Source organism: Pipistrellus kuhlii, unplaced genomic scaffold (assembly GCF_014108245.1).
Source record: "Pipistrellus kuhlii isolate mPipKuh1 unplaced genomic scaffold, mPipKuh1.p scaffold_m20_p_8, whole genome shotgun sequence".
Lineage (NCBI taxonomy): Eukaryota > Metazoa > Chordata > Mammalia > Chiroptera > Vespertilionidae > Pipistrellus > Pipistrellus kuhlii.
The window spans coordinates 69,661,529-69,676,402 of NW_023425584.1; the positions used below are offsets into that span (position 1 = coordinate 69,661,529).

The 14,874-nt window shown below is 60.8% G+C and overlaps 1 protein-coding gene across 1 annotated transcript; it reads left to right on the plus strand.

Annotated features, from left to right (window-relative positions):
* The first annotated feature begins 1,264 nt into the window (after nucleotides 1-1,264).
* On the plus strand, nucleotides 1,265-13,583 carry ARHGAP45 (Rho GTPase activating protein 45). Its single transcript, XM_036425058.2, has 23 exons — nucleotides 1,265-1,416; nucleotides 2,225-2,555; nucleotides 5,213-5,356; nucleotides 5,562-5,646; nucleotides 5,721-5,793; nucleotides 5,898-5,964; nucleotides 6,077-6,214; nucleotides 6,304-6,368; nucleotides 6,532-6,642; nucleotides 6,713-6,793; nucleotides 8,501-8,689; nucleotides 8,869-9,006; nucleotides 9,107-9,297; nucleotides 9,407-9,525; nucleotides 9,635-9,718; nucleotides 9,860-9,964; nucleotides 10,072-10,244; nucleotides 10,395-10,583; nucleotides 10,672-10,809; nucleotides 11,048-11,280; nucleotides 11,357-11,564; nucleotides 12,534-12,642; nucleotides 12,738-13,583. Exons 1-23 carry the CDS (start codon nucleotides 1,327-1,329, stop codon nucleotides 13,052-13,054), a joined length of 3,378 nt encoding a protein of 1,125 aa, XP_036280951.1. The 5' UTR covers nucleotides 1,265-1,326; the 3' UTR covers nucleotides 13,055-13,583.
* The last annotated feature ends 1,291 nt before the right edge of the window (nucleotides 13,584-14,874 follow it).

The window sequence follows — 14,874 nt, forward strand, 5'->3', positions numbered from 1 at the left end:
CCGGTACCTTTCAGTCCGCAGGCCGATGCTCTATCCACTGAGCCAAACCGGTAACTGGACACTAGTCCCAGGGTCCCTAGTGCCCACATGGGTCTGGCCATGAAGTGGGCATGAGGTCAGGGCGTGGGAATGTCCAGAGCAGCTTAGAGAAGTCGGGGGGGGGGGGGGGGTGCTGGGACATCGGGACCTCAGGCTTTCTGCCCAGGCCAGAAGCTCGCCAGCTGGCCAGTCTGCCCTTGCCACCTGGTCTTGGCCCCAGAGCAATGAGTTGGGCAGAAGGGACTTGTAGGCTGGTGTGCAGGTGGGCCTGGGCCTGCAGAGCTGGGTTTGGCATAAGGAGCTGCAGCCCACGTGCCTGTGCCCGGGAGCCCCGCCCCCACCTGAGGTCAGTGAGGTCCGTGAGGGTTGGTGCTGGGTAAAGGAGGTGGGGGGTGGGACTCTGGAAGTGTGGGGGCGAGGACCAGGCTGGGGAGGCTCCAAGAGAACAGGTGGTCATGGGGGAGGGGAAGGAGGTCCAGGGAGGGTAGAGAGAGGGGGCGGGGTCCTGGACACTTGGCTGACACCAGGATGTGAGGAGGTGCTATGGGCCCTGCTCCCAGCCTGTGTCCCTGGAAGGACGTGGGGCCTGGGGGTAGGGAGCTGAGCTGAGGCCAGTGCAGAGCCAGGCTGAGGGAGTAACCCCATGCCCTGTGGAGCCCAGGCCCTGGGGTCTACAAAGGTGAGGGTTTGCCAGGACATAGTGTGGGGACTCCCCAGGAGAGGACAGGGGACTGGGGGGAGGGTGTCTGTGTCCCAGGTCTGAGTGCAAAGCTCCAGGTCATCCATGTCACCTGCGGTGGAGTCTGAGCATGCGTGTGCATCCGAGTCCTGCATGCCATTGTGCCCGAGCGCGAGCCTGTATGCCCGTGTCATGTGCCCCGTGTCAGTGTCCCTGTGCGTTCGTGTCCCTGGGTCAGTTGCATCCGGGTGTGTCTGAATGAGGGTCATCCTGTGCTTCCTGGTGCCCGCCATGCCAACAGGGGGCGCCCAGCCCAGTGCACACGCGGAGCTCCCCAAAGTGGGGCCGGGGGCGGGGCCGGGGGCGGGGCGGGGCGGGGACCCCTCCTTCGAGCCCACTCTGCGGAGGGACAGGCTGAGGCCGGGAGGTGGGGGTGGGTCTGCGTCACCGCCTCCGGAGGCCTTTCCTGTGGGGGAGGGCCGGGCCGTCACGTGGGCCTGACAGCTGGGCAGGGGGTGCTGGTGGCTGTGCGGTCCCGGGCTCCGCTCCGGAGCGGCGCTGAGACCCCGCTGCTCCGCCCGCGCGCCCGGCTGCTCCGCGGCCGCACCATGTTCTCCAGGAAGAAGCGCGAACTCATGAAAACCCCTTCCATCTCGAAGAAGAACCGGGCGGGAAGCCCCAGCCCGCAGCCCTCAGCGGTGAGTGAGCCTTTCCGGCAGGAGGAGCGGGTGGGCACCTTGGAGCAACAGGGGGACAGGGCGCTCCGGTGCGGGGCGGCGGGCACGTGCTGGGCCTGCGATGGGGGCTCACGCCAGCCACAGCCCCCACCCCCGGCGGGACCAGCCGGCACCCTGGCATTGGGCTCATGGCAGGCGTCCTTTGGGTGGCCATTGCCTCCCTCATCTGGCCCGGGGCTGGCTGTGGGGCGCAGGGAGTGGGTGGCGGTGCCAGGGTGGGGGCAGCACCTGCTTGTGGGGTCTGTAAGGTGGGGCTCGGGATTTGGGGGTCCGGTGCTGTGGGATGTGAGAGCTGTGGCACAGCGGAGTGTCTGACAGGACCCCTGGGTGTAGGGCCTCCGGGGCCCGGGGGTGTACGCAGTTTCGTAGTGTTTATGGGACTCGGGGGGCTCCAGGAATTGACGGAGGAGTCTTTACCAGGGATGAGGTGCGTCTGCCACAGCCTGAGGGGGGCTCCAGGCTCTGGGACCCTCTCCTGGCCCGCCCTCCCCCACCAGGAAGTGGGGTACCCGCACCCCGCAGGCCCCGCCCCTGGCTGTGGTTTGGGTAGACGTTGTTTGTGAAAGCTCTGGGGAAGAGGATGTTGGGTAACAGGTGTGGGTGGGGCATGGCCCCAAATCTCAGCCCTCTGACCTCTGGCCTATGACCCTCATGGGGTCAGGTTGAAGACCCCACCCCCAGGACCCCACTTCACTTTTGAAGGAACTAAGGTGGTACCTGGGCCAGAGCACCTGCCTTACCCCCCACACACCCACCCACCCACCTCCAGGAGCTGCCCAGGAAAGATGGGGCCGACGCTGTGTACCAGGGACCCGGCCTGGAGCCGCTGAGTGTGCCCCCCAACGCCAAGGCCACGGGCACGCTCAAGAGGCCCACGAGCCTGAGCCGCCATGCCAGCGCCGCCGGCTTCCCTCTGCCCGGCGCCGGCTCCTGGACGCTGGGCCGGAGCCACCGGAGCCCGCTGATGGCAGCCAGCCCCGCCGAGCCGCCCGCCGAGGGGCCCTGGCCCGATGGCGTGGAGGACATCTCCCAGCTCCTGGTCGATGTGGCCCGCTTTGCCGAGGGCCTGGAGAAGCTCAAGGAGTATGTCCTGCATGACGGTGAGCGCCGGCAGGACCGGAGCCGGGGGGAAGGCTGAGGTAGACACGGCTGTCCCCACCCGTGGGCTGCCGGCGAGGCGAAGAGGAGGCGTGGGAGGCTCCGAGGGGGTCACCGGGAGGCTTTCTGGAGGAAACCGCTGCAGCTGGGGCTTCCAGGGATGGGTAGGAGTTGGGCGGGGACAGGAGGGAAAGGTGTTGCAGCAGAGGAGGCGCGTGCGCACTGGCTCAGAAACGTGCAATGGAGTTGTGTTTGGAGGCACGCGATCGGCTGGTCTGTGAAGTGTGTGAAGTGGAGGTGTTGAGGACGTCAGGGGGAGGATCTCGGACGTTCTCCTGCGCGCAGTGGGATCCACAGAAGGCTTTAGCGCAGAGGTCAGGTTTGTGTGTTGGGCCGAGGTGGGCTAGAGGCAGGCCGAGGGCCGCTGGAGACCAGTCAGAGGGACGGACGGGCAGGACAGCATGTGAGCTGCGGGAGTGAGCGGCTTGTGGGATGGCAGTTCCGTTTTCTCCTCCACAAGACTGACAGCCTGGCTTCCTGCTGAGTTATTTTCATCTGTTTCCTGTTTGTCCCTGGCAGCCCTGCCAGGCACCTCAGCCCAGGCAGGCACAGCACCTTGTGTGCTGCCTGCTCCTCCCGGAAACCGCAGTGCCAAGACCGCACCAAGTGCTCTGACCAGCTCACGTTGCCCCGGGCACCCATTTTATAGATGGGCAAACTAAGGCCAGGAGTGGGCACTGAGCTCCGAAGGAGGGGTCAGGGCCAGATCCAGCCTCAGCCCGCAGTGGCCTCTGTGTCCTCAGGGCGCTCATGAGGGGCTCTGTGTGCAGGCCCAGCCCCTTCTGGGTGGGAGTGGGAACCCCTAAGGTTATCTGGTCACAGAGGCAGGGCCTGAGCTCTTTCCTGGGGAAACTCGCTAATCTCGGTTCCTTTCCTATTCTGGCACTTCCTTGGAGGCCTGGCCTGGGTGGGGCTGAGTCCTGGAGGCGGTTGGGATAGGGTTGGGGACACACTTCATTATGCCTCAGCGCGTCCTGGGCCTGGGGAAGAGACTGGAGCCGAGGGGATGTGGGTTTGAATCCTGTGCTGCCCCTGCTTGTCCAGCTGTGAGACCTGGGCCAGCTGCCTCAGGTGTCTTATCTGTGCTCAGGGCTTGTGGTCGCCCTGATTCACAGATAAGACACCGGAGGCTCAGAGCGACTGTCACCGGGTGTTCTCCGCTACTGTGTGTTGTCTTGGGGACCAGTATGCTGCTGTGTGGGACCCCGAGGTGAAGGGACAGAGCAGGGTGCGGGGGCCCAGCCCTCGGGGAGCACGAGGCGCTTGGGGACGCGGCGGCCGCTGCACTTGGCTTGGCCGTGCCGCGCTCAGCGTGTCCGGGCTCCCCTGGAGTCGGCTTCCCGGCGCCAGCTTCCCGGAGGCGGTGCTGCAGGGGCCCGGGTGGCTGAGGCCAGGCAGCGAGGGGCCAGGTGTGTAGGCGGGATGTCCTGGGAAGGGCCTGGCCTGGCCTCCCCCAGCGTCTTCCCTGGGCTCCTGGAGTCCCTGGATGCCTCTGGGTTGGCGTCGGTGTCAGGACCCCTTAGGTTTCAAGGCATCCAGAGGGGTCCCCACCAGGCCCAGGGACCGAAGGTCACCCCAGCCGGCCCCCAGGCCTCCTGGGTCTCAGCACCCAGTTGTCCCTCCCCCACACGCACTGCTACGGTTTTGTTTTCATTGGTGTGCTTGCACACGCTGCTCTGCCTGCACGTGCTGCTTTTCAGAACGCTTGAAGAGAGCATTTAAAACCACACTCCTGCCCTAACTGGTTTGGCTCAGTGGATAGAACATCAGCCTGAGGACTGAAAGGTCTCAGGTTCGATTCCGGTCAAGGGCATGTACCTTGGTTCCCGGCACATCCCCAGTGTGGGGTGTGCAGGAGGCAGCTGATTGATGTTCCTCTTTCATCGATGTTTCTAACTGTCCATTGCTCTCCCTTCCTCTCTGTGAAAAATCAATAATATATAAATAAAAGAAAACCACAGTTCTCAGACACAATGCTAACCATGACCCCTTTTGCTCCATCACTGACTAGGGTTCCCCTTTGCCCTTGAGATAAAGCCAGGCAGGGTCCTTCTGTGTGGCGTTCTTGCCCCTCAAATACATGTGGGTGGAAAAGCTGTGTGATCCCTGAGAAATGACTTTCCCTCTCAGTGCTTCAGTTTCCTCATCTGCAAAATGGGGGTGCTGACAGTGCCTGTGTCATGGGGCAGCTGCTGGGAGGGTGTGAGCTAGCAGGGGGCTTGAGGCCTGGTCTCCAGGCAGGCAGGGAAGGGAGGGAGCTGGATAGAGCCTTGAGCAGCCTTGAAGGGTTGGGGCCGGGGAGGGACCAGGTGGGCTGCCTGGAGGAGGAGGTACAGGACAAGCAGTTTCCTTTCTGGAGGGATGAGGAAAGTGTTCCGAGCAGCAGGGACTGCCGAGGCCAAGGTCTGGCTCTGTTGGCCCGGCCAGCAGCCCAGAGAGGGACAGTGCCCCTGACGTCCCAGAGTAAGCCTTGGGCAGCTGCCCCCTCCCACCTCTGCCTCGGTTTCCCCGCCTGGGGACCGGATCTTTGAGGAGCGCGTGGGCAGGTCTTCTCCGGGGCCACCCCGCCCTCCCTGCTCACCCCCGCTCTGCCCAGCAGACCTCCTGGAGGCCCGCCGGCCCCTGGCCCACGAGTGCCTGGGCGAGGCCCTGCGAGTGATGCGCCAGGTCATCTGCAAGTACCCGCTGCTGAACACCGTGGAGACGCTCACCGCCGCGGGCACCCTCATCGCCAAGGTCAAAGGTCAGCTGGCCGGCCAGAGCAGCAGGGCGCTCCCCGGGACGGGCTTCCTGGAGGGGGATGGCTGAGGCGGGTGTTGGGGGACGGCTAGGCGTTGGGTGGGCACACGTGCTCCGATGACTCCCCTGGGCTCAGGGCCCCCCTCAGTGAGTGTGGGGGCGTCACATCCCAGTGAGCCCAGCCTCCCCGTCCTCTCTCCGCCCGCCAGCCTTCCATTACGAGTGCAACAACGAGGCCGACAAGCAGGAGTTTGAGAAGGCCCTGGAGACCATCGCCGTCTCCTTCAGCAGCACGTGAGCGCGGCCGGGGGCGGGAGCAGGGTGTGCGGGGCCCTGGCACCTCGGATACTGACCCCCCGACCCTGCAGCGTGTCCGAGTTCCTCATGGGCGAAGTGGACAGCAGCACCCTCCTGTCGGTGCCCCCCGGGGACCCGAGCCAGGTGAGCCGGGGTGGCCGCCTCTGCCTGGGGCGGGGGTGGTCTCCTGATGGCTGGGCCGCACCTGGGACCCAGCACAGGGCGGGACTCACCGGGCTCCCCCACAGTCCATGGAGAACCTGTACGGACAGGGAAGTGAGGGCGCCCCCCCCAGCGCCGAGGACTGCGATGCCGGTAAGTCTGAGCCACGCACGCCGGGCGGGTGGGCATCTGCCGGAATGCGGGTGAGGGCGGGGCTGGACGGAGGGGTCCTGGGCTGGAGCTCGGGCTGAGGGCCACTCTGCAGGCTGCCTGCTGCCCGAGGAGGTGGACATGCTGCTGCAGCGCTGCGAGGGGGGCGTGGACGTGGCCCTGAACTACGCCAAGAACATGGCCAAGTACATGAAGGACATCACTGGCTACCTGGAGAAGCGGAGCGCCCTGGGTGAGTGCTGGCCTGGGGGAGATCTGCCGGGGACCCCTCCCCTCACGTACCCCTTGCTCACTCCCCGCTCCCCTCCCCCCGCCCTGCAGAGATGGACTTTGCCAAAGGCCTGCAGAAGATTGTCCACAACTGCAGACAGAGCGTCATGCAGGAGGTGGGGCCCGTGCCCGGGTGCGAGTCCCTGCCACTGAGGAGGCCAGAGGAAGGGCTCCCTGTCCGTGCTGTGGTGGTGGCTGTGGGAACCCGAGGGAAGCAGGGAGGGCCTCCGGAGGGCCTGGGTGCCGACCCAGCCCGCTAACTGCCGCCCTCTCCAACAGCCCCACATGCCCCTCCTGTCCATCTACTCGCTGGCCCTGGAGCAGGACCTGGAGTTTGGCCACTGCATGGTGCAGGCGGTGAGCACGCTGCAGACCCAGACCTTCATGCAGGTGAGCTGCCCCCGGGGCTGGGCTAGGAGGGGTCACCGGGGCCTCCTGCTCACAGCCCATCTCACCCCAGCCCCTGAACCTGCGGCGGCTTGAACACGAGAAGCGCAGGAAGGAAATCAAGGAGTCCTGGCACCGCGCCCAGAGGAAGCTGGTACCTCGGGAGGCGGGCGGGTAGGGTGGGGCGGGCTGGCCTCTGAGCTGGTGCAGTCCCAGGCATGGACCTACACCGTACTGTGGTGCCTCTTGTACATTCGGTGACCTCTTACTGAGCACCTGTTCTGGTCTCTCAGACTCACCCCACAGCCAGAGGTGTGCTCCACCTCCACCCACCCTCCTCCCTTTTCCAGGCTCCTTACAGGTGCTTAGCTGCGGAGATCATGTGACTTATTTCACTAAATCTCTGTTGATGGGTACTTTAGTTGTTGCTATTTCAAACGCCACTGCTGTGATAAGCCTGTGCCCTCTTTTGGATTTGTGACCCAAGCATTTATTTCATATTTTTGCCTGTGAGGGCTGGGTTGGGATGTGAGTGTGTGAGAGCCCCCTCGACCCAGAGCTGCACTCCCCCCCCCCCCCCCCCTCTGTGAAGCTCGGTCCATGTCCTTGCTCCCTTTGGATTGGATTGTGGTCTGTTTCTTTTCTTAAAAAAAAAAAAAAAAAAAAATATATATATATATATATATATATATATATATATATATATATATATATATATATGTATATTATTGATTTTTCAGAGAGAGGAAGGGAGAGGGATAGAGAGTTAGAAACATCGATGAGAAACATTGATCAGCTGCCTCCTGCACACTCCGCACTGGGGATGTGCCGGGAACCAAGATACATGCCCTTGACCGGAATCAAACCTGGGACCTTTCAGTCCACAGGCCGACGCTCTATCCACTGAGCCAAACCGGTTTTGGCTGTGGTCTGTTTCTTATTGATTTGGCAGAGCTCTTTACATATTAAAGAACTCAGCCTCTGATAGTTAAGATCAGCCCCCCTTGGCCTATTTTACCAGGTAGAAACCTGTGATTGCCAGCAGTAGTCTTTTCTTTTGTTAATCCTCGCCCGAAGACATTTTTCCATTGATTTTTACAGAGAGTAGTAAGGGAGGGAGGGATGGAGAGAGAGGGGCAGGGAGAGAAACATCCATGTGAGAGAGATACATCAATTGGTTGCCTCTTGCAGGCCCCAACTGGGGTCAGGTATTGAATCTGCAATTAAGAGATGTGCCCTTGCCTGGGAATCAAACCCATGATCCTTTGGTGCATGGGCCGACACTCTAAGCATTAAACAACATGGACCAGAGCAATAGCCTTTTCTTTTATGGTTTCTGGGTTTTGTGTCTTGCATCGAAATTTTTTATTTAAAAAATTCCCCCACGGTTTCTCCTAGCACCTAAGCCTCTGAAGGTGCAGGCTGCAAGGTGTGGCCCCAGAAGGCCCCTGGGTTTTGACTAACTGCCTTCCTGCCCACTCAGAGGGTGCTTGACTTCCTGCCTGGGCGGCTGCACTGTTCTCTGCGAGGGGAAGTGAGAGAGCGTGTGCGTCACCAGCCGCTGACGGGGTGGGGATAGGTGTCGGCTGATGCAGCCGCGCCTCGCTCAGAGCTTCCCGGGCTGACATGGGCACACCACATGCCAGTTCCTCCTGGAGCCCCATCCTCCTGTCACCTCCCATCCTCCTGTCAGTTCTTGGGCAGGTGCCTGTTTGCCCACTGGGCCATGGGCTGTCACCAGGGGACACGGGTGGTGGTGGTGCCTGACTCGGTCCGGCTGCCGGAGTGGAAGTGGGGAAAGCCAGGACACAGCTCAGCTGAAGCACAGTTTGAAATGGTCTCTCTGCTCCCACGCCCACAGCAAGAGGCAGAGTCCAACCTCCGCAAGGCCAAGCAGGGCTACGTGCAGCGCTGCGAGGACCATGACAAGGCCCGCCTGCTGGTGGCCAAGACGGAGGAGGAGCAGGCGGGCACGGGGCCCGGGGCCGGGGGCACCGTCTCCAAGGCCCTGGACAAGCGGCGGCGCTTGGAAGAGGAGGCCAAGAACAAGGTGGGTGTGAGCGGGAGGCGGCCGTGGAGGACGAGGCCCAGCGGGGCCGTTCCTGACGCGCCGTGTCGTCTCCCGCCCCCGGGCCTTCGCCGCCCTGGGTGGTGCCTGCCGGCCGGGTTTCTGTGTGGGTCTTGAATCCCAGGCTGAGGGGTCTCTGTGCGCCCCATGCCCCACCCCAGGCAGAGGAAGCCATGGCCACATACCGCACATGTGTGGCGGACGCCAAGACACAGAAGCAGGAGCTGGAGGACACCAAGGTGACGGCGCTTCGACAGATCCAGGAGGTCATCCGGCAGAGCGACCAGACCATCAAGTCGGTGGGTGCCAGGCGCCCGCTCCCGTGCTCTGGCTGCTGGCAGGCCGCACAGCTGCCTGTGCAAACGGCTGACCCTGCTGCCTGTGCCCTCTCTCTGCCAGGCTACCATCTCCTACTACCAGATGATGCACATGCAGACGGCCCCGCTGCCCGTGCACTTCCAGATGCTGTGTGAGAGCAGCAAGCTCTACGACCCGGGCCAGCAGTACGCCTCCCACGTGCGCCAGCTGCAGCGCGACGAGGAGCCTGACGTGCACTATGACTTTGAGCCTCACGTCCCCACCAGCAACTGGTATGGCCGCGTGCGTGTGCCCTGGGAGCCGCTCCGCAGGAGATGGGGTGAGCACCCTGCCTCTCTGACCCCCATCATGGCTGCTCCTCCCGGCTTCCATTCCCACCAGGTCCCCCGTCATGCGTGCCCGGAAAGGCAGCTTCAACGTTGGTGACGCTGCAGAAGCTGGGAGCGGCCCTCCTGACGAAGGCGGACCCGGCGAGGGGCTGATGGCCAAGGAGCGCAGGGGTGAGCGCCCAGTGGGGGTGGGTGCCTGGCAGGATTGTGGGGTGGGTGAGGCCTCCCTCCAGCCCTTTGCAGCCCCACCCAGCCCTTCACTAGATGCCTCATTCTGCAGGTGGGCGTGGACACCAGGTGCACAAGTCATGGCCAATCTCCATGCCAGACTCTGATGGCAGTCTGGACCCCAGCCCTGGCTCAGGTGAAGGACCTGCCCTGCTGGCTGGGGACAGAGCTCACCATGTGGCCAGGGTGATGGAGGGGGCCCTTGGGGGAGCAGCGGGCCCACCAGATGCCGCTCCTTCTGGGTTTGGGGGATCTGACACCCGTGTCTCCTGCTCAGGGGACTTCAAGAAGTTTGAACGGATGTCGTCCAGCGGCACCATGTCGTCCAGCGAGGAGCTGGAGGACCCGGAGGGCAGTGCAGGGGCGTCAGCCTTTGAGCAGGGTGAGGGGCCTCTGACCCCGGCAGTAAGGGGAGAGGGGGCTTAGACTCTGCCTGTGGGCCTGCTCCTAACCTGCCTTGGCGACGACGACCACCTGTCCCACCCCCAGGTGACCTCAACGGCATGACCCCTGAGCTTCCAGTGGCTGTGCCCAGCGGGCCCTTCCGCCACATGGGACTTTCCAAGGCAGCCCGAACTCACAGGCTCCGGAAGCTCCGTTCACCAGCCAAGTGCCGGGAGTGCAACAGCTACGTCTACTTCCACGGCGCCGAGTGCGAGGAGGTGAGCGGCCCGGGGGTGGCTGGGCGGCCCCGGGGCGCACAGGGGACTCGGAGTGGCCATCTTCCAGACGCTGCCCTGTGGGGAGTGGGTCATGAGGGCTTCCGAGAGGGGAGGGGACCCAGGCTCTCTGCTACTGTGCACGGCCCCCAGTGCTGCCTGGCCTGCCACAAGAAGTGTCTGGAGACCCTGGCCATCCAGTGTGGACACAAGAAGCTTCAGGGCCGCCTGCAGCTCTTTGGACAGGACTTCGGCCAGGCAGCCCGTGGCACCCCCGACGGCGTGCCCTTCATTGTCAAGAAGTGTGTGTGTGAGATCGAGCGGCGGGCTCTGCGCACCAAGGTGACTACTGTGGGGACAGCAGCAGGGCTTCCCCCAGCAGCACAGGGAGGGGAGGCAGGTGTGGCCGAGGCTGACGTGGACCCCACAGGGCATATACCGGGTGAACGGGGTGAAGACGCGTGTGGAGAAGCTGTGCCAGGCCTTCGAAAACGGCAAGGAGCTGGTGGAGCTGTCGCAGGCCTCACCCCACGACATCAGCAACGTCCTTAAACTCTACCTGCGCCAGGTGAGCCCCATGGGGGACGAGCAGATTCCGGGCAGGACCTGTGCCTGGCAGGGGCAGGGCTGCTTGGGTAGTGGGCTGCCAGGCCAGGGATGTGGCCAGGGCAGGAGATCTGGTTATGGGTTGGGGTGGGACCAGCGCCTGGCAGGGGTCGGACTGATGCCAGGGAAGGACAGGAGGGGACCGGGCCAGGATCACCGATGACACCCGCCCCTCCCCATCCCCACCTGTCACTCGGCAGCTGCCTGAGCCACTCATCTCCTTCCGCCTCTACCACGAGCTCGTGGGGCTGGCCAAGGACAGCCTGAAGGCAGAGGCCGAAGCGAAGGCAGCGTCCCGGAGTTGCCCGGATACGGCCGAGCGCGAGGCCGAGGCCGTGGCCGTGGCCATGGCGGGCCGGCTGCGGGAGCTCCTGCGTGACCTGCCGCCCGAGAACAGGGCCTCGCTGCAGTACCTGCTGCAGCACCTGCGCAGGTGAGGTCAGCCAGGCGGGGCCAGGGCGGCTGGGCCAGGGCGCCACTCTCACCTCTTCTGCACCCCGACTCCTCAGGATCGTGGAGGTGGAACAGGACAACAAGATGACCCCCGGGAATCTTGGCATCGTGTTCGGGCCCACGCTGCTCCGGCCACGGCCCACGGAGGCCACCGTGTCCCTCTCCTCCCTGGTCGATTACCCCCACCAGGCCCGCGTCGTGGAGACCCTCATCACCCACTACGAGCTGGTTTTTGAGGAGAAGCCTGAAGAGAATAGTGGTCAGGTGAGGTGGCAGGTGGATCAGGGGAAGGTGCAAGGGTCTGCTCATGGGGGGGTGCAGACTGGGGAGGACCAGGGTGTCTGGTCTCCAGGGGCAGCCTCCGAGGGATCTTTTAAGCAAAGTGTGGGCTCAAATCTGGGGGATTCCACACTCAGTGCAGAGGCATTGGCTTGTCCTGTGCCCTCCAGCCAGCCCCTTGGGTGGGTCCAACTTGCTATTCACCTGGCTGCTGGGTTTTAATTTTAAGCCAACAGTTTTTGTTTGTGCAGGCTTTGGTGTCCAAGCAGTGTGTGTGTGTGTGTGTGTGTGTGTGTGTGTGTGTGTATATATATATATATATATATATATATATATATATATATATATATATATAATGTCTTGCCTGAGGATATGTTTGTTTATTTCAGAGAGGAAGGGAAAGGGAGAGAGAAACATCAATAATGAGAATCATTCATTGGCTGCCTCCTGCATGCCCCCTACAGGGAGATGGAGCCTGCGACTCTTTTCTTAGAGAAACATCGATGTGAGAAACATCAGTCTCAATCAGTTGTGTCTCATACACACCCTGACTGGGAATTAAATCCACAATTTTCTCATGTACAAGACAGTGCTACAACCAACTGAGCCACCTGGCCAAGGCCTGCTCTAGCATTCATCCCCTTTGCCTGGAGTCTTTATCTTAATGCATCTCCTGGGGTTTGGGCAACAGGTTCTTAGTCTCTGGAGGCGAGACTGGGTGTGGCCTCAGGACCAGTGTCCTTGCTGGCTGAGGGGGTGAGGGAGGCCACTGCCAGAGCTGCTGCCCCGGCTGGAAGAGCTCAATCATGACATGGGAGTGGGGCCCTCAGCCTCAGATGCAGCGGGTGGTGACAACTGTTAGAGACTGTAAAAATGTAGCTCATTTACACGACAGAAATGGAGCTTGGGTGGGCTGGACTCCGGCCCTCCCTGACTTCCCTGCCACTCCTGCAGTATGGGATGCCCACCCAGCGGGCTGAGGTGTTGCTCCAGGTCCCCTACTCGGAAGCCAGTGAGGGGGCTGCCTTCCCCCTGCAGGAAGAGGCCGAGGACGGAGCCCCAGGTGAGTGGATCGGCCTAGGGAGCTCAATGGGCGACACCCCTCCCTGTCCCTCCACCTCTCTCTCATGTCTCTACCTCTGCGTCTCCCTCTCACAGGCTTATCAGAATCCCATGTTCCCTCCAACGACTCTGACTCAGAATTGGAGGAGGCCCCAGAGCTGCTGTCCCCGGCAGAGGGGGAAGCCTTGCACCGCCTCAGCTTCTTGGAGAAGCAGAACAGTGAGGCCAGCGTGGAGGAGGCTGGGGACAGCGGCAGTGAGGAGCAGCTGGGGCGCTCAGCTGGGGAGGACGGTGACTGGGAGGGGCTGTCCCAGTACAACACCAACCAGTGCAACAATGTTGCTGCGATGAAGCCCTGTGAGAGGCATGTCATAGGAGGCACTGGCCGGGAGAGCAGGCCAGAGTTCGTCTAGCTGGGACCTTGGGTGGCCTGTGCTGTGGCTGGGGGCCGAGCACCACCCCATTCCTGGCTCCTGTCACTGTGGATGTGCCCAGGCCTGGCCACTCTGTGCTGAGACTGCAGTGGCCCACAGCGGTGAGGGCATCCACAGCCACCTTTTCCACAAGCTCCCAGGCATTACCCGCTTGGCTGAGCTGGGGCCTTGGCGCTCAGGAGTCACCGTGGGGCTTTGTGGAAAGGAACTGCCTGAGTGACCCCAACGTTCTGCTCAGGGCTGGCCATTCCTTGGACCTGCCCTGACCTATAACTTTTGGTTGCTGGGCTGTGTAAGGCCACTCTGATAGCCGGACAAATGTCAGGGACCAGATGGCAGAATCGGGTTTGGATACCTGGGACTCAGGTACATGGTGGGGTCTCCCTTTACACATGTGTGTATTTTGCTTAAAATAAAGTTTTGCCCAGCCAGTGTGGCTCAGTGGTTGAGTGTTGACCCATGAACCAGGAGGCCACATTCCAATTCCAGCTCAGGGCACATGCCCAGATTGTGGGTTCAATTCCCAGTAGGGAGCATGCAGGAGGCAGCCGATAGATGTTTACCTCTCACTGATGTTTCTATTTCGCTCCCTCTCCCTTCCTCTCTGAAATCAATAAAAATGCATATTTTAAAAGGCAAAAGATTTATGTGATTTGAAGAGAAACCAGAGCATATTTTAAAAAAACATTTAAAATACAGTTGTTAATCTGAGTGGCAACTTGGGGATGGGGACACGGGGGTTCCTTTGCTTCCTCACTGGGGTGTGAGGAAGGAAAGTCCACCCCAAATGGCCCAGTGAGTATGTGAGCCCAGGGGCCTTTGAGGCCAGCTGTGCAAACATGCAGATGTTAGATAACTACTGCCTCACATGGACACTGCCTCGGCACTATCCCGCAGGCTCTTCCGGAAGATGAGAACACTCTTCATCTGTGCTCTACCAGCTGCATTTCCTTTTTAAAAAAAATGTATTGAGAAAACTAAAAAATGGGCCGAAACCGGTTTGGCTCAATGGATAGAGCGTCGGCCTGGGGACTGAAAGGTCCCAGGTTCGATTCCGGAAAAGGGCATGTACCTTGATTGTGAGCACATCTCCAGTAGGGGGAGTGCAAGAGGCAGCTGATTGATGATTCTCTCTCATCGATGTTTCTGACTCTCTATCCCCCTCTCTTCCTCTCTGTAAAAAATCAATAAAATATATATTTAAAAAACAAACAAACAAACTAAAAATGGAACTCCCATTTGACTCAGTGACCCCACTTCTAGGAATATATCCCAAGAAACTAGAAACACCAATCAGAAAGAATATATGCACCCCTATGTTCATAGCAGCACAATTTACCATAGCTAAGATTGAGTAACACCCTACTAGTAAGTGCCCATCAGCAGATGAGTAGATTAAAAATCTGTGATACATCTACACAATGGAATACCACGCTGTGATAAAAAAGAAGGCATTCTGCCGAAACCAGTTTGGTCAGTGGGTTGAGCGTCGGTCTGTGGACTGAAAGGTCCCGGGTTCGATTCCAGTCAGGGGCATGTACATTCATTGCGGGCACATCCCCAATGGGGGGGTGTGCAGGAGGCAGCTGGTCAATGTTTCTCTCTCATCAATGTTTCTAGCTCTCTCCCTTCCTCTCTGTAAAAAATCCAATAAAATATATTTTTTAAAAAGAAGGAGGCATTCACTCCATTTGCAACAGCATGGATGGAACTGGAGAACATTATGCTAAGCGAAATAAGCCAGTCAGAGAAAAATAAATATCACATGATCATTTGTGGAATGAACAACATAAACTTAT

Coding starts and splice junctions, on each gene's coding strand:
- ARHGAP45 (XM_036425058.2), top strand. CDS start 1,327: ATGTTCTCCAGGAAGAAGCGCGAACTCATGAAAACCCCTTCCATCTCG. Junction 2,556..5,212: donor GGAGTATGTCCTGCATGACG/GTGAGCGCCGGC, acceptor TCTGCCCAGCAG/ACCTCCTGGAGGCCCGCCGG. Junction 6,369..6,531: donor GACAGAGCGTCATGCAGGAG/GTGGGGCCCGTG, acceptor CCTCTCCAACAG/CCCCACATGCCCCTCCTGTC.